Below are 23,504 nucleotides of genomic sequence, written 5' to 3'. Positions count from 1 at the left end.
TAACGGAAATGACATCAGAGCGCAACGATTTACTGTTGGCAGTTGCAGCTGCACATCGCAATTTATTATTTCTATTTCAGTAATGTATTCTTTAACATATTTAGCGATGCACTTTCGTGTGGTGATTCCTGCATTTATAGCTTCGTCGAAAAAGAAGATGAGCTCAAATAGGCACAAGCTGCGTTGCCACCATTAACCAATTGCGGTGGTAGTTGACGTATTTTTTCAAACAAAGGCTAAAGGAAAGGACGTAGTCACTAGTTCCGAAGACATCGAACTGTAAAAATAATGTCAAAAAAAGATCAGTTCCAACTAAAAATGAAAGCATTTGCTCCGGAGACAATGCAAAAAATACGGAATAAAATATGCCAAAAGGATGGACATTGGAAAACTAAATCATCAAAATTCAGTCGATTCAGCCTTTGCCACATTTTCAGAATCACAGATTTACAGGTATTTCAAATGCAATAGTTATTGAGAACTTGAGAACTGAGCTAAGTATCACGGGTGTCAGGCTGTATAAAAATGTGGCAAGCCAAATAACAGCCGGCAAAATTAACGGAGAAATTTATTTAGGGAGTGCTTAGATATGTAACTAATGCTGGCGTTTCGAGAAAATGAAAAGAACCTCATTATTTTGGATTGATTAAGCTCGACCTCACTTCGTCAGACTTATAATTAATTTTCTTGTATTCTAAAATGTTCACTTTGTTCGTAAAATTGTGAACCTGAAAAATGCGGCAAAGTGTAAGAAAACCATAAATTCGTTTGTACCGAAGCTGTAATACCTTCATTAATTAAAAAATTTCCATAAAAGGACTTGATTTTGATCGGTCAGTTTGTATGTTAGCTAAAGTGGTCTGATCTTAATAATTTGTTCGTTGTTATACTGTTTCCTTGGATAATAATCTATGCAAATTTCGTGAAGATATTTTGTCAAACAAAAAAGTTTGGAATGCAGTTTGTATAACAGCTTATGCTACAGTGGTGCGATGTGAGCGGTTCCGACATATAAGCAGCTCCTTCGAGAATAAAGGACGAGTGAAAGATTTCAGATCGATATCTCAAAAACTAAGCGAATAGTTCACGTATATACAGACAGAAGAATGGAAATGACCCCAAATCAACCCAAACTTGTCACGCTGATCTCATACGAGTCTGTATATATTTTTATAAGGCCTCTGACGTTTTCTTTTGGGACAAACTTCGTTGCAACGTTATATACCCTGTTCAGGGTATAAATATAGAACTTTACTTAACTTAGATGAAGCTCTCCAAAGTTTCAAAGAGTCTTTTCGACAGAGCTCTATCGACTGGGTCAAAAAACTAGCATTGAATATTAAGAATTCAGACTCGAAATGGTCATTACTATGTCCATCCGAAATTTACAACTATTTCCACATGATTAGTTATTTATATACCATTGAAATGTTGCCAAAATTTTTCAAGTGGCAACGTTGCTTCAAATTTCTACTGTTCATCCGTTTTACTTGCCGTGGGAAATATGCAAAGTATGCCATTAGCGCAGTGCACCAATCAAACTTTTTCAACATTCGTAACTGCTGAGCTTCGAGTGCGGGAAAATTTTTCGCTTGCCACTGAAATTCTTCTCAGCGATTGCTCCACTTGATGCGAGTATAGGAAATAATTTTCATGTGTTGCGAGTTATACAATTGTGAATACATACAAAATATTTATTTCATATACATTTTTTTTTTAATATTACCAAATTATTGTTTACTGCACGTAAGTATAAACTTTCATATTTTGAAGAGACATTTATATAGATATTATGACACTAGAAGAGCAAGACTACAATAGGTATCAACTATCGAGCCTGTGAATACTTCTAGGTTTTATTATAGCGACAGAGATATCAATATATCAGTCCAAATAATCTAGATTTTTTATTATATAAAATAGTTGTTTCATAAAAGAGGTTTAAGAAATCTCAATTTAATTGTTACAATATTGATTGGGATATTTTACAAACCAACCACAATATTCCTACAATATCTCAATAGAAATAAAGAATAAAACCTATTTTTCATATTTAAAAAGTTAGGTGGAGTCTCGTTTCAAATCCCTATTCTTACTGAAATCAATGTATCTGACACACTCGGGGAAGAACAACTTCGCTAATCTTCTCTTATCTAATATCTTGTCAAGAACAACATCCTCGAATCTTTTCCATCAATACCCTACATAATGATATTGTAGCAGCTATTGCATGCGGGCATACCAATGATGAACCCAACACTTATAACTCTTTCATCAATCGAAAAATTCGACATAAGATGAAACGATGAGCAGAACAAACTAAATGACGATGAACAAGTTAAATCAAATAAAGCTTCAGGACCTATAATTGTAATAAGTTTACAGGGAATGACCTTCGGTGCTAGCTGGAGCTACCATACCCACGGGAAACTTCTTCTGGAATGATTATTATGAAATTGGCCAATACTGCTTAACTACAGGGCCAATCAAAAAAAGAATTTGAATAGGGTAGAGAAATAGAAGGTCTAGAAGAGAATACAATATAGAACATTGCTTGTTTAACGAATTTGATCAATAATTTTTAATTTCTTTATCAATAATCCTTGAGTGTTAATACCCTAAAAAAATAGGTAAACTGTAATAATAATAGTTTAGAGCTATAACTTAGCAATATATGGGAATGTTTATGTTGACATAAATTGTCATCTCAATTCTCCCAACTTAACCTAACCTCAGAATATCTCCCAACTCCTAATACACAAGCTGTAGGTGGGATTATCGACCGATTTTGTCTATTTCACATATTTTTCCATTAAATGCGAAGTACATAAATAAGCAATGATTGTTCATATCAACTGACATTTTAACCGACGATCCCTGAAATGGTAGTCATAAACTGGCATAAAGTTTACATTTTATAATAAGATTTCTAATATAAATGTATTTAAATGGCTATTTACACGTTTCACCATTTTGTTTACAAACCATTCGTAATAACGTCTGTGAACTTCTTGAACTATTGAACAGTTTAACTTAGTGGAAAAAAAATCCGGAAAGTAAATGACATTTAACTTACTGCACTTCTACTTCACTTTCGACGTGGTTTCCTCGAGTTCAACGCTAAATTTGCAGAATGAAGTTTATTGACTTATGCGTTTTTTACACGCAACGCCTTAACTTGCAGGATTTATGTATGCGTATGCAAAAGTCCGGAGGAGCAAAGATGAAAAAAAATAAAGGGCGACGATAATCCTGTCTACAACCGCAGCGATACTGCGTTAGCACTACCAGGGTGTGAAGCAAAAAGTCCGACGTATAAAAATAAACAAAGGTCACAGATTTTGTTGCGCTTTGCGCTATTTTGTTAAGGGTATTTGGTTAGCAGTCCTTTTTCTGAGGTCATATGTTAGTCTTCTTTACGATTTACGTTTAAACTTTGCTTTTTGTATCGTATATAAACCATTATTTACTCTTTAACTTCACTCAACTCTTGGCAGCTAGCTATCAACGCTTACAAGCTGTGAAATGCGAATTTAAAAAAGTTCGAATGGAAAGAATTAATAAATTATAACAAAAAACTAGAAAAACCACGGCACTAATGGAGTTGACTTTGGATGTTAAAAAAAATTTACTTTTTGCAAAAACTGTAATATAAAATAAATGTTTAACGCAAGCAACGTTTATATTACACCGCTCATCCGCGCGGTGGAATTTTTAACACTAAGAAGAGACTAGACTTCACAAAAAGAAACATTGCCGCGATAAAAAGAGAAACCCCGACAGTAAAATGGAAAGTTTACAATGTAATTGACTTTTATTTATTTCATTGTTGCCAATTGAGCGCCACGAAAGAAATATGTTTCAACAATGAAAAACAACAGCAAAAAAAAACAACACCCAGTATAGCCCATTCAGTATGAAGAGGATGAGCATAGACTCTAGACAGGTAGGAAAGTTTTCAAGTTAAGTTAGGAAAGTTAACGAAAAAGTTAAAAGAAACTTAAAGTGTCGATTTTCAACAGGACTTGTCAATAGAAAAAATGTAAAGATAATTTTAAAATACTTAACTAGCATACTTCAGTTAGAATATATGGCTGATCCCAAGAGAGGTATCACATTTCGACTGCTAAAGACAGTCGTTTATAAAACCCGAAAACAATTAGAGTTTAATCTTCTATTTCTGTTCCCACTGATTCAGCTGAATGTAGAGAGGTGGTGTGAGATTCAGAAGGTTTCAGCTTTGATTTCCCAAAAACTGAATAGTCGAAAAGTAAGATTTCTAACCTTACCGCGGTCACTAGACGATGTACCGCTTGCCAGGAGAATTAACTTGTGTTCTGAGGTCTAACCAGGAGATAGGAAGAATGGTTGCATTTCTTAACAAGCTCATGAGCTTTATAGTTGCTTACGGTTCCGCAGTAGCCTGACCCATATTAGGAAGTAACTCAATGACACTAATAGTGAGAGCAGAGATTTCTTAACTAAACTGAAGAACAAAAGAGGCTGCGCTCTTGAAAGATAGATATATATTGATGAGAGCCAACACTGCTGAATAATAGTAAGGATGCCTGAAACTAGAGTTGCTGGATAGTTCCTAATAATAGGCTCTTCTACTATTTTTAATTCTATAATAGGCTATTTACTAATTCTATAATAGGCTTTTCCTCAGGCTTTGATCCATCATAAACAAGCTCACTGTCCCTTTTCTACAGCGGATCTTTCCCACCCATGTCTCTCAGAGTTATGTTAGGCATCACTGTAATCCAATTAATTGGGAATGAAGTCAAAATGTGCGAGGATTATGGAGTGTCTAATCACATAGCCTTCTTGGTATTTGAAACTCAGTTCCCCAAACATTTACAACACGTCTTTGACAACTATGATCGAATGAAATACGGCTACGATGTTTTAATTAAGTTTTAATTCTTGCCCTAAAACAGGATCCAACATAAACAAACTCTTTTTTTTCATTTAAACCGTGCATAAATCATAAAAAAAAATGTTCAGCTCAGCAAAAAGGGTCCTGGCGATCTTTTCCATAAAACCAGTGCTTTAAAAGTTATATACAGGTAAAATTATACATCAAATGGACTGCGGCTAAGTAATTCAGCAACTAAGCATTCATACAGTACACTAGGTCGTATGAGCAACCTAGAATGTATAAGGCACTTGTACGGATGCTCAGTATATTTGATGTACTAGTTTAGTTGCGTATAACTTTCAAAAGAATACTTTTATAAGTACGAAAAAAATGACCAAGACCTTTTTTGTAGAGCGGAAAATTGTATACTATAATATCATCTTTTGAAAGTTGTAGGATTATTTTCTTTGAAGATAAAAAATGTATTGCAAAAGATAAAAAATTACTATGTTAAATTTATGTTAACTTTAGGGGGCGTTTGCAAAAAACAAAAGAACTTGCGAAGTAACGGACACCCTAATGTATTACGTTACGCCAGCTCAGAAAAATTACATGCCCGAATTAATTTGAATTATAGTAGTCATTAAAAGCTCAAGCGATGACATTTGTTCAAAAGTGTGTGTAAGGTAATTGTCATTACATTATGAATTTAATTTTGTATGAGCAAAGGTGTAGTAGCATGGCTCTCTACCCCATGATCGAAAAAAAATTTTGAATTTGAGGACCAACCAAGGGATGAAAAGAACTCCTGCACCAAACATTACTGCTTTCTCTGCAAAGTCAAGGATTCTTGGCGGACAGCACCCTCTACACCTTTTCAGTAATGCCCTATTGTAATACATAATGTTATTGTAACAATTATTACATGCGGGCACATCAAAGGTAACCAATGGCTCGGAGTTGGGTTGGGATCAAGTTTTAGTGGGAGTCTCGCATGAAATCTGAACTCGGTATTCACGTGAATAATATATTGTTATTGCCGATGTATGTTTGGGAAACTCTGGAGAATTTTGTAACTCGATTTTGCTTGAATTAATAATCAGATAACTGTAGGGCTGATATAACAGATGCTGTTTGCACACAATTCCAAGCATAGCATAAGCTCCTTAAGTGAGAGCGTACAGACTTTTAGATATAGCTGTTACCAATATTACTTCAAAAGGCATTATATTAAAAGATACTTCATCTGTTTCGAAACAGACTCGACAGCTGCACCGGTTTTAGAACATTGATAATCACCTGGCTTATAAATTAAAATAATAATTTTGTTGTTGCTCTTGGTTTTGATCAAGTTCCTGTTTAGTATGCAGACAACATACTCATATACCCTATTTATTTTCAATATTCAGCCCAAACATCAACAGAGACCTAGAGAGCCCCGATAATTATTTTTTAAGCTTACGAGTGCAGTACACTTTTGACAGTGTTTGAAATTAGTTAGCGGTGGCGATCTTTTTCGACAGCTTTAAAAAGAAAATTTATTTAATTGAGAGTATAAAATGCCACGAACCTGTAAAAAATCTATAAACTGTTTTTGCTCTTACTCTGAAAATAGGGCGAAATGCCATCAACCAAAATCCAAAAGGTATGAACAAGGAAGGGGCAGGCTTTCAATATCTCAAAACAAATTTTCATCGAATCAGTGACGCAAAATTTAAATAAAGTACAATATTTGTATAGATCCAAATATCTGTGAGCTTATGACAGAAGTAAGCTTTTATTTACCCCCAACACCCACCCATATAACCACCCTCTTCCATACAACTTAGACAACTTGCGTCCGACAAGATTTTTAAATTTTATCAATGTATAGAGGACAATGTTCTGTAAGAACCCCTACGATTGCGGCAAGATGAACTTTGTTAAGGCCATGTAGTTCAGAAGATCTCTTGCGTTTTACTGTAGACCAAAAGGATCTTGTAGTCGTCGACCAGCGCCTGCTTAGCGCACGCGAGGTTCATTGATCTAGTGTTAGAAGGCAGGATGCCAGTGGAGATCCAACTCGGTTCTATACCAATGCGAGCGGGGCAAGGGTGCCCCCTTTGGCTAGCTCGCCGAATTGATACTATTTATAGTGTGGACCGACACTCTTTGACTAGCTTTGAGCGCATAGTTAGCGAGCTCAGCGCTACTATTGCCGCGACGAGCTGGATCGATTTAGCCATGTCTGTCTGTCTCTACATCCGGGAACTAGTCCCTCAGCTGCTCATATCTCGGAACCGATATCGGACCACTATATCATAAGCTGCCATACAAACTCACCGATCGGATTCGAGTTCTTGTATGGAAAATTTTTTTATTCAAGGTTAGGTGTCTTCACCCCAAAGCATTCCTACAAATCTGAATACAGTTTTTTAGATCGGACCACTATAGCATATTGCTGCTATACAAACTGACGGATTCAAATTAAGTTAAGGTGAGTTTATGATATCTGTTGTTATCTAGAAAGAGACGGTGACTGTAGACTTAAAACTACTAAACTTAATTATACCATACTCATGAAAACATCCATGTGTTACAAAAGCACCAAAGTTGTATGTATGTAAAATAGTAAATTAGCATAATTTCGGGTCGATTTTCATAGCAATCACCTGCTGTCATACTAAGAAGTATTAAAAGCTTTCTCAACGAAGTTATTGCAAACTCACCTTATGTTTCCCCATTCATACCAGTGAATATGTTGCTCCATAAGGTTATAATTAGAATTCTTCAAACTTGTTTTACGTAAATTTATCTCGGTAGTACAACTTTTACAAAGAAAAGGCGAGGCGAAACATTGATGACATCCTTTTATTGTGCACAAGTTTATATGTACAAATTTATGTATGTAAATACGAAACGACCCTATGATCACAAAGGTTCAATTTCCCTTCAAACATATGTACATATATATAATTAATTATAAAATACTCAAATATGCATTGGCCTAGGCAAAGTGACAATACAATAATCGAGAACTTTTCACAAAACACTGGAGGACTAATCAAATTTTCAGCTGAAAACTAAAACAATACTTTTTAGGGTTCCAAGCAAGGCCGGGTGAAAGTTTATATATGCAAGTAAACTGTTTTGCACCTATACGTGTAGGGGTGTGCATATACAAGCAAACATGTATACGTAAGTACATATTTTTTCGCATATAATAGAAGCTCTAAAGATTTTATAAAATTACACACATACACCAACAACAATGCTTAAAATAAACCATGTTGTTGTTTTTTGTGCAAATCTTTTGCAAATGCGATTATGAGACCCCGGAAACAGTAGAATATTGGGCAAAGGGAGTGCGTTAGGTTGAAGAAAAGCAATAAACAATGTATACGCGTATGTGTGTGAAGCAAAACTTTTGCAACTACACCTTGTTATGTCAGTACTGACGGACAGTTTACTTGTCAACTTTCCCTTGTGAAAGGTTAAGGATACACCTTCAGATACAATTAATGTTTCTTCAGGTGTTCCGCAAGGTAGTCATCTTGGCCCGATTCTGTTCTTGTTGTTTAGTAACGATATCTCTTCAGTAATAGAATTCTCAAAAATTTTGTTATACGCTGACGACGTAAAGCTTTTTAAATCATACACTTCAACTGAAGAAAGGTGTCTGTTGCCAACAGACTTAAACAATTTGGTTGCATGGTGTGATAGAAATGATTTGCCATTGAATCTCAATAAGTGTAAGACGATATGCTTTTCCCGTAGATCTGTGCACCCCTCTTCTTTTGTAATAAAACACCATATTATGGAGCAAGTTTTTAACTATGTTGATTTGGGAGTTAATATGGACCCTAAGCTTAATTTTAGTCTTCATATTAATACGATGGTCTTGAAAGCAAAAGCTGTCCTTAGTTTTGTTAAACGTTGGTCTAAAGAATTTAGAGATAACCTAACCTAACCTAACCCGGTTCGCCTTTCGAGGCAGTTTAGACCTTTACTGCTAAAATCCTATAGATCAAATTTTGAACTAAATGAGCCATTCCGCCGTATATGTCATGATTTTAATTCTCAATCCATATTGACTTATCTGACTCACTTTTCAAAATTAAAAAGACTTTATTGTTTTCTCTTAATAAATGAAAATGTAACAATTTATTATATTGTAACTTTAAATCTTGGCTGTTGAAATTTTTGTTTCTGTAGCTGAGCAGTTTTAGATTTCAACACTTAAAAAACTCTCTTGCCTTTTCTGACTCGGCTGATTCCGCACGTATGCGGATTGCGCAGCTCGCGTCGATTGGGCGGGTGGAGGTTAATCGTTGGGTTATTATTATTATTAACGGTCATAACTGACAAATTGCAGCTATGATGACTTTATGGCCAGCAATGACTCAGAAAAAGACATGAGAGTGAGCAGTATAGATATATATGAATCAATTCCGAATACCCATAAGTTAAAGAGAGATGCAAACTCACTCACGTACGTAACAGTTTTTGCACAAGGCTCTTAAGAAAATTATAGAAAAGTTGATCTGCGCGCTGACTAGATTTTTTCAGCTGTGACTGCCATATGACCAATCAGATGACTGTCACTGTTCTTGTAGGGTAGCTGCCGTCAATTTGGAGACACACGCACGCACACACTCATTTCAAACCCAGAAGTTTAAATAAACTTACGGTTTTTAGAAACATTCAACCCACATCCAGGGTGCGAAGGAGTCAGAACACCACAACAGTTCACACACACATATGTACACATATAAAAACAAAATTTTGAGAATATCTTTTATTTATGTTTATTTTGCTTCTACAACAAAAAATAGCAGTGTGAGAAGAGATGCAGCCGGTTAAGTAAATAAATAGTAATTTGTTCGTTTGTATATGCAACGTCTACGCGTTGTCTCAATCGTGCAATCGAGGCGCTAAAATACATTCTCTAAATCGGTATACTCACTTTAAACCACAAATGTTAGATTTATTTTTTTGTTCACAAAGTCGAATTAGTTGCTTTAATCTGCTATATTTTAAACTTGCACGAAACCTTTTTACTTGGACGAACATTTTTCTTTTTCGTTAAATACCCGTTCACATACGAAAAAAGCAAAAAGTGAAAGGATAAACATCATGACCGCGGTCCCGTGCAAAAACTACAACTGTTCGTACATAAAGTGCTCTCTGCTGTGTATTTGAGTATTTTATTCGCTAATTTCTTACTAAATACTTAAGTTGTGTTCTTTCCTGCATTTCTACTTTAAGCACTTTTGATTTTCGCTAAGTGCTTTCGCTACTCCTTAAGTACATATATATGTACATAAATGTAAATATGTACGGTTAAATATGTATGTGGTAATCTGTTACTGTTACTTACTGCCATCGCTGTGGGCTACACCCTCACGCAACAGGAAGTAGCGCAGGCCCTCCATTGTGTAAGTTTTGGCTGCCGCAACCGGATCAACCACATTTTGCTTACTTTTCGACATTTTTTGCCCATCTACTGTCCAGTGGGAGTGTACGAATAGCTGATGTGGCGGTTCCAACCCTACAAGAAAAAATCATTTAATAATCTCAACAACTTGAAAACTTAAGTATCGCAGCGAATTAAGTATATAAGCCAAAGTGGGATAATTAACTGTAAATATGTTGTGAAAAACGTTGAAAGTAATAACTAACTTTGATATAGGTACATAATCTAATTGGTTAAATACTATGTTTTTAAGAGCTTTGACTTTTGGAGCCAAGGGTACAAGTTGTCAAAACTCAACATAGCAGATATATTATGATCATTGCTTTTTACACATTTTGGCCACCTTTTTGGCAATTTGTGGATACCATGCGAATAGAAATGTTTGCCTTTCGAAGCAAACCAACTAGACACCCATTTGTCGACTTCTGCTTAGGAATTGAAGTGCTGCTCACCCATGTATCGATGTAAGCAAATTGTATATGGGCCAAGTCTGGTGAATTGTCGTGTAACAAAATTCCTTTGTCGTGTCTTCTGGCCAATTCTATGCGTTTTTCGACAATGTATGGTTCGAATTGATCATTTGTTGTCTGTAGCGATTAGTATTAACAGTTTTACTAGGTTAGAAGCTCATGATATACCACACCTCTCTAATCTCACGAAGAACAGAGCTTTGCCTTCTTACCGAATCGATCTGTTCTTGCAGTCCATGTTGACAACATTGCCTTAGATAATAACTCGAACTACATTTTTTGAAGATATCTCTTCAAGTCAAAAAGCTTTCCAGACAAGCACTTTATTCCGATCGTTTGTATGGCAGCTATATGCTTAAATTGTCCGATAAATGGGCAGCTTCTTGGAGAGAAGAGATCGTATGCAAAATTTCAGATCGATGTCTCAAAAACTGAAGGACTAGTTCGCGTATATATAAACGGGCAGACCGACAAGCGGACGCACAAACGGACATGGTTAAATCGACTCAGCTCGTCATGCTGATCATTTATATTGATTGATCTCCGATGCAATTTTCAATATTTACAGTTACATAATTTCCTAATTGTGATATCATTATAGTATCACTAAATTCCCGATTATTGTTCCGTTACCTGCAGCAATAAGAAATGCGGGCCAATATATGCCATGGAACTTTAAAATATCCTTTCCGATCACTTGTACGCTTGGTGGCCACCATCTTCGATACTAAAAAAAAAGCAAATGCAGATATGTTAGAATTAAGGCTATGAATATATACATATGTGTATATGTACAAAGATAGGTCCTTGGATACACTTTACTCACTTTTTCATGAGGATAACCAGCAGATGTTAAATAATTTATGAGAGCATCCAACCACACGTAAACCGTTTGTGATTGATCGTCTGGAACTGGAATAGCCCAATGCACGCGATTTGCAGGACGTGAAACAGAAACGTCTGGCAGTGGTTCACTTAACATATCTAAAAGAATTTTTTCAAATTTAGCAGGACGTATGCGACCACCCTGTTTAACCCAGTAGAGAACCTCATCTTGTAAGGCTGATAAACGAAACATATAATTAGTTTCTTCAGTCCATTCAACAGGATGACCAGATTCAAGCGAAAAGCGCGCACCAGCCGCAGAGTCTAAACGTAATTGGGTATCTGTAAGGAAAGTCTCATCCGAAACGCAGTACCAACCACTGTAGGCTGCAGAGTAAATGTGTCCACGTGTGTGCAGAGTGCGCTGGAAGTCAATCAATCTCATTGATTATTGATATAGATTAAAGTTTCTAATACACACCCAAAAGTGGGACACAGCCTGCTTATGACGTTCTTCCGTTGTGCGTATAAAGTCTGTGTTGGTTATACCAGCCATTCGGAATAAATGTCTGTACCGTGCTGAAATGTCGTCACAATATTGTTTAACTGGCAAATCTTGCGTTGCTGCAGCTTGTTGGATTTTTGTGCCATGCTCATCAGTGCCAGTGCAAAGATGAACTGATTGCTCAGGTTGTTTCAAATGTTGGTAGCGACACATTGCATCAGATATCACAGCAGAATAAAGATGTCCAATGTGGGGCGCTGCGGTTTAAATCCAATGATAATATTTTACTTCTGCTAAGAACTTTTTGATATACTAACCAGCATTAACATAAAAGATAGGCGTTGTTGCATAAAAATCGTGGCTGACTAGTACGCAGTAACGACGCACGGCGTTCAATTTGTTAATAAACATTATATTTTGTTACAAATTGCTACATTTAATTCAGTAATTTTCACTATGGATATAAATTGAGTAATCAAAAACGTGCAGTGTGCCGGTCCTTTATTTACCATTTGTCAAACAGCTGTTCTTTATTTATATAGTCAGGACACAAACCGCCAAACCTGAAGAGTTGCATTTTTTAGTATCAAACAATTCAAAGGCGTTATAAAAGTAGAGTATGGAAAGGCAAACATAGAGGTTATCTTCGATTTTAAGTGAGACAGAAAATATCTCGTAAGTTGTGAGCAATTATGTTATGCCGAAACAAATGTTGATCTTATAGCCTGAACAAGGTATATGAAGTTTGTAAGACCGAGTAATAATCGTCGGATACATTACAAAATGTATTCATGTAATGACTATCGTGTCGATCTGAATCGATCTTGCCTTTTTATTTATTTTTTTTTTTGAGTAGGGGGAAGCAGCGGAAGCCTTTGTGCTGAACTTTAATCCGCTAAACCTAACCTACTCCCAACTCATGTTTCTCGCACGGAACCACCGGATTAAGTATTACTTCATGGAAGAGAAAAGGACATTTAAGTCTCCTCTACGGTACAGACTGACTGACTCCTAATCTGTTATAATCATCTCAGTTTTGTCATAATTCAGATAATAAATCAGAAGGCTTACACATATCTGCTGTCCAAGTTCTACCGCCGAGTGTAGATTCACGTCCAGAGTTATTAGCGAACAATACTTTTGTGTCGATTTAGGTTTTGAGATTTCGATCTGAAATTTTGAGGGAACTTCTAGGGAAAACTTTTATACTTGACAGGATATCTTCATAAAGTTTGGCATAAAAAAAGACAACGTTTTAATCCCCGGACAAATTCTTCAGATCGGACCACTAAGGCGATATACTTGTAGATATAAAAAGCAAGTTTTTGTATGGAAATTATGGTGCAACCGAATTGGAAATTTTTTCTTGTTTTTATAATCGAAAGTGAGTTTGCGGAAATTATACCCTAGGCTTACGACTCAGTTGAATTGAAATAAAAGCAATTCAAATAATAAGTGGGGATTATACAGGTAAATAAAATGTAAATAAACTTCAGACGAAAAATTCAGTCAATGTAATTTATTTATTTTTGCGAAAGAGAGAATGAATGATAAAATAGAATTTAATTTTTATTTAGACTTTAGATCAAAATTGACCCAGACGAGTACATTTACTCTGCGCGCGCAAACCGAATCGATAAATATTTTTTTTCTACATTGGCACAGGTAGCTTGTTTAATTGTTAGTGTGTCTTACACCTTGATTTACACCATGAAAAACATTTAACAACGAGTTTGCCTGAAATTTTTTGTTTCCAATGGAATCATGGTAACGGAGTTTTGAAAATGTTACAGAAGTATTCTGAGAACACAAGTATTTGAGTGGCACAAAGCATTCTTCGAAAAGTTCAAACGAGTTGTCTATTAACCTTTAATAATGACGGTGATATCGAAAATCATAGTATTGGAATTAGAGAATCTCAACCTCTATTATGGATCGACATTTTAATTAATGTGTTGGTCAACTTACTTTAAACTGTTTATATAGGTCAATATGTTCAAATTTTTAATTAAATTTGTGGACATGCTTTGTTAAACATTATGTGAAATGAAACATTGGAGACCCTTTATCAGCGAACTGAGTCGATTTAGCCCGTCTGTCCGTATGTATACCCGAACTACTTAGTCCTTAAATTTTAGAGCTATCGATTTGCAATTTTTGCAAACGCTCTTCTCCTCAAGAAGGTGTTGATTTTAGGGAACCGCCGATATCTGACCACTATAGCATATAAACTGAACAATCAATATCAAGTTTTTGTTTAGAAAACTTTTTTATTTGACAAGATATTTTCACGAAATTCAGCACCGTAGTTGCTATAAGAAATGCACTTGTGAAGTATTTATAGCTACTTTTGTAAAAATTTGCCCGCTTTCCATTTCTTATTAATAATTAACTACATAATGTTCTTTAATCTAGCAGTTCTTGGCTTTTGATGTCGATAATATCAAATTTCAAAACTTCAACTCAAAGGAATTGAATTGTAAATCGTAATAGGATTATAGATACCTCCTTAATCGACATGGAGATGTCGAAATAGTCGATCATATAACATCGGATCAATGAATACATGTAGTAGAAAGTGCTTCTAAATTTCATTTAATTGAATGTCCATCGCAAAATGTACTAAACATCACGTTTGTATATATATACATATATAAATCGTAAATACTTATTATCCCCACACAATAAGCTAAAAAGTTGTGTCAACTTTAACCATCTAGATAAATATAACACTCAATAAATGAAAGGAGCCGCAATTTAGTTACATTAAGTTTTATGAAAAAGTAGTTTATTTGTGTCATCACTTTTGTTGTATCTAATTATAATTAATATACAATTTCACTTTTCATAAGTATTTATAATTTGTATTATATTTTGTATAGCTATATTTGCGTTTTTTACTTTAAATAACACAATTCATTAACTTTAAGTCTAATAGTAGATTATAATTTAAATATGTATGCTTGTATGTATAATTAATTTTGCAATTTTTCAATTTGCATGTAAAGCAAAATTTTTCAATGCGCACAAGACACTCAGATTGACATTTAATTACTAGCAAAATGCATACATTAAGAAATGTGTCTTAATTTAGTTTTGATATAGTCAAGTATGTATATGGGTACGTATGTGTGTGTGCATAAGTTTTGCATATTTCTAATCTAATTGCAGTTTAATTGCAAAAATGCTTGCAAATTCAGATAATTTTATTAATTTAGTAAGCTATGCGCATTTTATACGCATAGGAGGAGTTTAAAGGGGTACTTTTTTTTGGAATAAACGAACAAAATTTTTTTGTGTTTCATTTTAGGTTGTTTTGAATGTACACGCAATTGACAATTAAGTTGTGAATATGAAAATATTTGTCTAGTTTCAACAAACTCTTTCAATTTACTAATATTACTTTACATAAATAATGCAGTTACTGCTTTCATTTGATATACTTGCACATTTATAACAGCGAAAGAAATCTCAGTGCACTTTATGATTTCTTTGGCTTCGTTTTTTAGTTGAACATATAAAAAACAGTTTGTTATTAACATTAACATAAAAAAATTAGATATTAGATCCGTTAGCTTTTTTGAGCACATTTCAGCATTAGCTGTTATTATAGTCGATGTTGAAAGGAGGGTAAAATGCTACCAAAGTTCATTGTTGTGGATTCTTAAAATAAGATAGTAATACTCAGTAAAAGGAAAATATACAGCAACTAACGCAACATTTTAATATTTTTTATTATGTGTGAAATTACTTCTTCAACCGAAGACTTGGCACAATGTAAAAGCAAATTACGAAAGTAATGGATGTTGTTTACATGTAAGAAATTGTGTAGGCTCCCGGACTCTTAATATGCTAATTTGGGGCCAAAAAGAGACATTTTTGTGTCGGTATTATAAAATTAATAATTTTTTCCTAAACAGGCAGTGCTTTCAATACTCTTCTTACTTCATTTATATTATATGAAGTGGAAGCGATAAGGTAGAAAAATAATATTTTTCTTTAAAAAATATTTTAATATCTTCTCGCGGAACACATTAATACATTTCTTACACTTATTCTACTTATTTGAGATTCTTGAAAATAAAAATTCCCATGCTTGTATGCCAATGTTTATTTCAATTAACAATATTATTTACAAAACTTAAGCTAACGATTCAATTTATTATCATAAAGCTAATACACACAAATTTGGGGTCAAAAACATTTCGTTCTACATAAAATAATTTAAAAAATGAAATTTTAGCATAGCTTTAGGTGCACTATATCCGTACAATATACAATACATACATACATAAATACAACTACAACGAATTAGTTCGACGTTACAATATGCCAAGGAATGAATATCACTTTTGAATTGATTTAGTTTATCTCTCGTCTCAATTTTTATAAATTTTGCATACTTCGTTTAAATTTCATTACAATAGCATTTATTGTACATTATCGCATTAATTATAGTATGGCGCAAACAACCTTAAAACACTTCGGTCGAGCTCCCAGTGCCTATTTATAGAACAATAGTATTTTGAAAATATTTCTTCGCTTTAGACATTCAAACTTAGTAAATATACACGCATAGAATAAATATCAGTTTGGTATGTGTTTTATGGAGCATTTGAAAGAAATCAGAGCAAATGCATCAAAAAAGCAGCCATAGGAAAAATAATGAACGCACCATTCTTTTTACTTTCTCACATTGGTTGTCGCACCCTTTTCGAAGCGTTGCGTCAGTGAAGCAATGTTTCCTGACTTTACGGTGGGCGCCGTTCGCGGCGTACCGGTAGCTGCTAAGCGCGCGGCTGTAGCGCTAACAATGGGCGCGGGCGTCACTTTCTTTTGACTATTGAATGAGGGTTTCGCAGAGAGCGGTTTTGGTTTTGTGATTGTGGCGGACGGCAATGCCGTGCTATTACTGCTGTTTGTTGTCCGTGTTGTTGTTGTTGAGTTTGCAGCGGCAGGTGTTTTACCGAAGGATCTATTTCTTGTCGTCGCAGCATTTGTGCTGGTGCTATTACCGCCGCTGAGGCGATTGGCGGCAGTTGTATTGTTCTTGTTGGTTGAGGTTGCGACACCAACTGCTGTGGTAGCTGCGCTTAAGCTAATGGGCTTAAAGCTAGAGAATGCTGTGGAGGACGTGAGATCAGCACGTGTTGGCGCTACTCGCGCAACAGGCGCGTTCACTGGCGCTGGGCGTAAATAAGTAGGCACAGTCTGCGCTGTAACTGTAGTTGCGGTTGCAGACGGTTTCATTGCTTCCGTTGATACATTGGCGTCATGATTTGTGCTAACACTGTTTGCGGCATTTGCTTTCGTTTTCACATCTGCGACTGTATTTTTTACTTCTTCCGCTGATTGAGGTTTGTTTTTTACCAGCGTTGACGCGCTGTAGATTGAGTCGCCATTGCGCTTTTCAATTTCATTCACAATCTCACCAAGCAGACCCATGTCAGTGCTTTCATTGATGAAATCGCTTCGTTTAACAGTTTGTGCAGCGGGCGGTATTTCGTCAATGACGGAGTATATATTATCGGTTGAAGTGGGCGAATCCGCTTCAATCGACTCACCTACAGTGGTCAGCGGCTGTTCGACAAACTCACAATCATCATACGCATTCTCCACGTTAGATTTGGCAGTGGCAACAGGCAGTGCGTAGCCAGAGGAAGTTGTCGAATTGGTTTTCTTTAGCGGTGGTGGGCGTGGCGGTGGACTTTTAGGACGGGAAGCCGCCGCAGTTGCCGCTACGCTCTTTGGTCGTGCACTACCTGGCGCGTAACGCATCGAACCGAATGTCTGTACGTTGGTTTTCTTGGTTGGAGAACGCATAGACTGTGCGCGCTTTACTAAATTTTTGGTTTCCTCCTCCTTAGGCGTAGTCTCTGAGTCCGAATTGGATGATTCTCCTTGCGGCGCCACTGGCATTGGTGCTGATATCTCAATATTTTTTAACTTCTCGCGATCGATATAGGTCTTTTCCTTCAATGGTGCCCTCTCCTCCTTCTTCAGAAAAGATGCAATACGCCTTATGGTACCATCGCGTTTCACATTTAGCTTAGGGTCTGAATGTAGAGGCACCGGCGGAGGTGGCGCGGGGCGCGGTAACGAACCGGATTGACTGGCACTGCTGCTGCTAGGTGGTAGGGGTGCGGAAGGCGTGGGCGACAACTCACCGCTCGACCTCTTTAGTGGCAGCGTCAGTGTAGAGGTCTCCAATACCGGCATCGATATGATCGGGCGCGCATTCGAGCCGGGATTTGGTGGTGGTAATGCTGGTGCAGTTGCAACTCCCACTGGTGGCTGTGGCGCCCAACGTGTGGGTTGCACCGCATCCACCGATTTACCTTTGACCAATGGTGGTGGTGGCGCAGAGCGTTGTGGTACACCTCCATTCAATGTTGCTGTGTCCTGCACTGTGGGCTGTACATAAGCCACATTGGGTGCATTAAAGTTGTTGGTCGGTGAAGTGTTATCATTGAGAGGGCGGAGGGTAAAGCCTTTGAATTTGCCAAACATACCATTGCCAACAGAAGTATCATTCGAGTCGCTGGGGGATTTCAGCAAAGCAGAATTCATATCGTCCGTACTGCTGGGTGTAGATTTGGGCAGACTGTGTCCGCCGCTGCCACCGACACCACCACCATGAGGACCGTGATCAGGGCGAGCGGGTGCTTGCTTGGCGCTGGCCGCTTTGATACTGAAACAAGAGAACAAAGCGACAAAAGTAATAAGTGATGGAAATAACAAGGTTTCATATATCAGTGAGATAGATAATATTGGGAGATGAATATAAAAATCTTTATATTTTGTATAATTGTATATTTGTTGGTTATGTTAGTACATATTTACAATTGGCAATTATATTAGAGTTTCTCAAGTTATTGTTTATTATAACTTCTATACTTTACTTATTATATAAGTTAGTACAAGGCAATTAATTGTTAGTCTAAAATAAAAATAAAAAAAAATGTTATACATATATAGAAAATACACATACCACAGCCAATTGTAAAAATCATCGCAAAAGTGTACAGTGTCAACGAAAAGTATGTTTGTATGTTAACCAACACCACAGCCAATTTGCTTTTAACAAAAAATGCTACAGTCATGCAATCTAAGAAATGTTATTTAGGACACTCACAATAAGGATAAGCTTGTCGGACATAAAAGTTTGAAAAATAGCAATATGAATTGATGCCACATCACATTTTATTTAAAGCTACATATACATATACATATACTTAAAAGTTATGCTTAAATTCACAGACAAATTTTATAGACATAAAATAAATATTAATAAAGTAATAGAAAATAATTTTATAAAATTAAGGCAGATTCAGAAGTTTAATAAGTAGAAAATAATAGAAATGCATTTTCAAAGTGAGCTTTAATCATCTCTGTTTGACTGACACAAAATGCACCTTAAGTTTTTTAAATTATATTCTGATTGCGACCATTGTTTTTGGTCTATTAATTGACCTATTTTAACTATATTGTCGAAGGAATCGTTGTAGAAATATTCCAAAAAATATAAAAAAAAATATATTAATATACTTTACGCCACATGCTAAAATAAATGCTTAGATTTCTTGAAAAGTAAAAGTATAATTAATTTTTCAGATTTAAACAATTTTCCGGAGCTTGAAAGAAATAAGAAAGAAAGGTCAGTAAATTTTAAAATAATTTCGCAAATAATTAATGTAAGGAATTGAATAGCTCATGCGAATATTACGGTTTTCAAGCGGAGAGTGTTCAGCTGCAAAGCAGCAACAGCAACCAATTTGTTTTTTCTTTTTGTCAGCAATTTCAATATGTTTATTTACACAAACAACTCTGTGCCGACAAAAAATTTTAATAACCGTTCAATGCGCTGCAAATTTAATTTGGAGGTTATGTTTTTGAAGTAAAAGAATAACATCAAAATGTTCAGTTTAAATGCTGACTGCAACAGTTATTCTATATCGGCACAGATAATTGCAAATAATTGCGTATTTATCAACAACTTTTCTTTCCTGCAATTAGCGCCAGCGAATGGCTAAAACCTTGTTTAGTTGGTTTTTTGGTATTGGCTACTTAAATTTTGGACACACCTATTACGATCACTGGCTATAAACTGTGCGCCGTCGCATAGCGCATGCGGATTTGTCGTTGCTTGCAAGCGTATATCGGTAATTTCTAGCTTGCGACGCATAGTGTTAGTCTGACCGTTAGCGAGTGAGTTACTATTTGAGCTATCGGCATCCATCAGGTGATGTTGATTTGCTCTCGTCGGGAGTTTGTGGGTTGTTGGTGTTTTCAGTTTACGTTTTAGTGTGGTTGTTGGTGTGGTTGCAGAAGCATTGCTAGCTGGTACGTTTGGTATTTTGGTTGGTGTTGCTGCCGATTTGGTTTTGCTTAGACTATTTTGTGTGAAATTCTTTTTAATCTCCGCCACCGATACGATTTTATTATTGGATTTAATGCTATTGAAATCTTCATTAGTTCTACTCTTAGATAAATACAAATTGTTATGGATGCGCGCTAGATTATTAGTGGATGCACTTTGACTGATTAGTTTTTGACTTTCTGTTATTGTAGTTGTTGTGTTCGTGCTAGTGTACGGTTTCGCTTGTGTGCTTGTGTTGAATGTGTTTGAGTGTTTGAGTTGGTTCCGTTTAGCACAGGAGCCTAGTGTTGTGCCTTTTAGTTTTTTAGTTGCGCTCGCAGACGATATACAAGATGCAGTTGAAGTAGAAGATAAGTTAGAAGAAGTATTGGAAGAATGGGAGGAAGTAGTTGTATTGCTAGTGGAAGTGGTAAATGAGCACACCGACTTGTGCGGCGTGGATACATACATATTTTCAGCCAGCTTGCCGCCAATGAAGAAGCGTCGGTTGCGTATATAGTAAGAGAGCCAGATAATAAACACCATAAACGGTATCACGCCGAAGAAGAAGATATACATAAAGTTCTGGAAAGCTTGGTGACCTATTGAAACGAATAAATATAAATGTATGAGCACAAGTTATGAAAAATTAAGAGCTTGTACTTACTAGTAGGCGACGATGCTGGTCCACTGTTGATTGAACCGCCTGGTCCTGGCAGGCGACATGTTGCGCCCGTATAGCCCACATGACAGTGGCAATTGCCCAAACTATTGCATACACCATTGCCATTACAATTATCTGGGCACTGCTTGCCGAGTCCCGTGTCTCGTACACGCTCTATCGTTAGGCACTTTTGGTTGACACACATTTTGTCTTCGCCACATTTGGCGCCGTTGGGTGTAAGTCCAGGATCTGTGCTTTCTAGCCCCAAATCGACCAGTGCTGTGCGGCACGGCACTATATTGCCCTCATGATTGATGAACGAATGCGACAACATCGCTGCCGATTCCATGCCGAATTCCAGCCGTTCATTCAAATGGCGGCAATGCAACATGCCGCAACGTACGTGTTCATCCTCGCACCGTGTAAATAGTTTGTTGATACGATCGTAGCCGCAATTACCGCCACGCTTGCCTTCAACATTTTTGCTGTAGCAATGCTCTGAGCTCTCGCCAGTCGGTCCCCACAGTATACGACACTGTTGCGAGTGCGAACGGCAATTGCCTTGGAAGCAATAAGCCTGTCCACTGTCACACTCCTCGGTGTCACGTTTGAACACATCTGCTGGACAGTACTCCGACTCGCCGGTACAGTATTCGGGTAAATCACATTCGTTCTCGGCAACACGACACGCCTGTCCGGCCGCTTTGGGACGACATGTACTCAAGTCACAGCATTCACCAGTGGCACAAGACGCGTTTGTGTGCAGCATGCAAGTATACGGGTCGCAGCAGGTATTCTCACAGTAGTTGGGCAGCCCACAGTCGCACTGTTCGCCGGGCTCCACAAAACCGTTGCCGCATTGCGGTGACTCCAACAGCTTGGTGGGTTTATTGCGAAGGCAATAGTTCATGCCACGCGAGAAGGCTATATTTAGCTGGTCAATGCTACAACTGCTCCAATGCACCGGCACCACAGACGTGGACGAAGCGGACATTATGCATTTCTCATCCTGACACTTACAGTCGGACGAATCGTGCTCCATGCCAAAGTTGTGGCCCATTTCGTGCGCCATTGTGGTGGCCACAACGGCTACAACTTGGCTGTGCTCGTTCGAAACGCCGCCCGAGTACTCGTGCGTGCAAATGGGACCCTTCAACGCTTTGCCTGTATGCGAAACGAAAATTACTATATTTTTGTCCATATGTAGTGTCACTACAGTTGCAATTGTTAATTACCAACGACGCCGCCACTAAATTGCTCTTTGGTCAGCAACTGCGCATTATCATTAGGATGGTCCAGCACCAGTTTTGTTTCCCGATAGTTAAGGAACTTCCGTAGAGTGAGGTCCCCATCACTAGAAAACTCAATTTCATTGTACTCGTTCCAGATCACCACACCCACCAGAGCGACAAAGATATTCAAGGGTACGTATAACTTGAGGGAAAGTAGAAAGAAAAAATATAGCCCAGTGCATTCAGTTTAAAAAAGTATTTCAGTAGTTTCAGTATTTAGCAGAATTTCAGAATTGTTTTAAGAAGCAACATGGTAGTAATTAAATATTAAAAAATGGGCGGAAGGGCATTCATCTAATAAATTTGAAATATAAAATTTACCTGAGTTATTCTGTGGTTAACGATGTATCGTCTAGAATCTGTTACTGGGGAACATTTTGTTTTAATAAAAAGTTAAAATTTTAAGCGGAAAAAAGTTCCGTACATTTTAAATTTGCCCTCTCGATCTGAACATATTTTGACTTTTTTAAATCAAATTTACTAGTTTTTGACCGGAAAGTTCGAGCTACGGTTTAGATAAAAGGTACGCCCACTATGGTTCTTGTGCTTAATTATTATTCGAAAGTAGCTATGACTTTTATATATAAGATTCCAATAGTTTTAATTGCCAAGTGTTTTGAAATCAGTATCAAGCCTTTGAAAAGGATAATGATTCTATTAAATGTTCTATAAGGCTATGATAAATTATATTGCCTTCTAAAACTGTCTAACCTCAAAAATGATTTCATTGGGAGATAATTTTATATAATCATTTATATTTGAAAGATTTTCGAGCTGTTAAATTTTCAAGGGGAAAAAAAATTGTATGCCATACTTAATATGAACTAACGGCATCAATACCGCCATATTCATTTCACCAGTCTCTGAAATTTAATCAACTTACCGCATTGATTATATTAGCTAAGTCCTTGCAATGTTGATGTACTTTCTTCGAGTTCTCCCCAAATGATTTATACAATTTATTGTCAACCACAATAACAAGTTCAACATAGGATGAGTGTTTATTGGCATTGTAGGGACCACGTATCACATCGTTATTCTCATAGGATCTTTTATACTGCAATTGAATTGTA

The 23,504-nt window shown here is 36.6% G+C and overlaps 2 protein-coding genes across 4 annotated transcripts in view; both read right to left on the bottom strand.

Moving 5' to 3' along the window:
* Window positions 1–12,635, bottom strand: part of MetRS-m (Methionyl-tRNA synthetase, mitochondrial) — a 43,188-nt gene extending 30,553 nt beyond the window's left edge. For all 3 annotated transcript variants that reach the window (XR_011398095.1, XM_070113228.1, XM_014237301.3), the window contains exons 1-5: window positions 12,434–12,635; window positions 12,093–12,373; window positions 11,613–12,035; window positions 11,420–11,513; window positions 10,221–10,391 (exon numbers count right to left, since the gene is read on the bottom strand). Coding sequence is in view for 2 of the 3 variants with exons in the window: in XM_070113228.1 (XP_069969329.1) it covers window positions 10,221–10,391; window positions 11,420–11,513; window positions 11,613–12,035; window positions 12,093–12,373; window positions 12,434–12,527 (1,063 nt within the window). In the remaining variant the exon portion in view is untranslated. The remainder of the gene's footprint in view (window positions 1–10,220; window positions 10,392–11,419; window positions 11,514–11,612; window positions 12,036–12,092; window positions 12,374–12,433) is intronic.
* A 3,577-nt stretch (window positions 12,636–16,212) lies between these two features.
* Window positions 16,213–23,504, bottom strand: part of Meltrin (meltrin) — a 102,635-nt gene continuing 95,343 nt past the window's right edge. Inside the window, exons 6-10 of the mRNA XM_036378463.2 lie at window positions 23,315–23,488; window positions 22,375–22,573; window positions 21,143–22,303; window positions 20,945–21,077; window positions 16,213–18,807 (exon numbers count right to left, since the gene is read on the bottom strand). Coding sequence (XP_036234356.2) covers window positions 16,800–18,807; window positions 20,945–21,077; window positions 21,143–22,303; window positions 22,375–22,573; window positions 23,315–23,488 — 3,675 coding nt within the window. The 3' untranslated portion in view covers window positions 16,213–16,799. The remainder of the gene's footprint in view (window positions 18,808–20,944; window positions 21,078–21,142; window positions 22,304–22,374; window positions 22,574–23,314; window positions 23,489–23,504) is intronic.

This window comes from Bactrocera oleae, chromosome 2 (genome assembly GCF_042242935.1).
Source record: "Bactrocera oleae isolate idBacOlea1 chromosome 2, idBacOlea1, whole genome shotgun sequence".
Lineage (NCBI taxonomy): Eukaryota > Metazoa > Arthropoda > Insecta > Diptera > Tephritidae > Bactrocera > Bactrocera oleae.
Note: the sequence above shows the minus strand (reverse complement) of the source record. Positions and strands in the feature narration are given on the sequence as shown.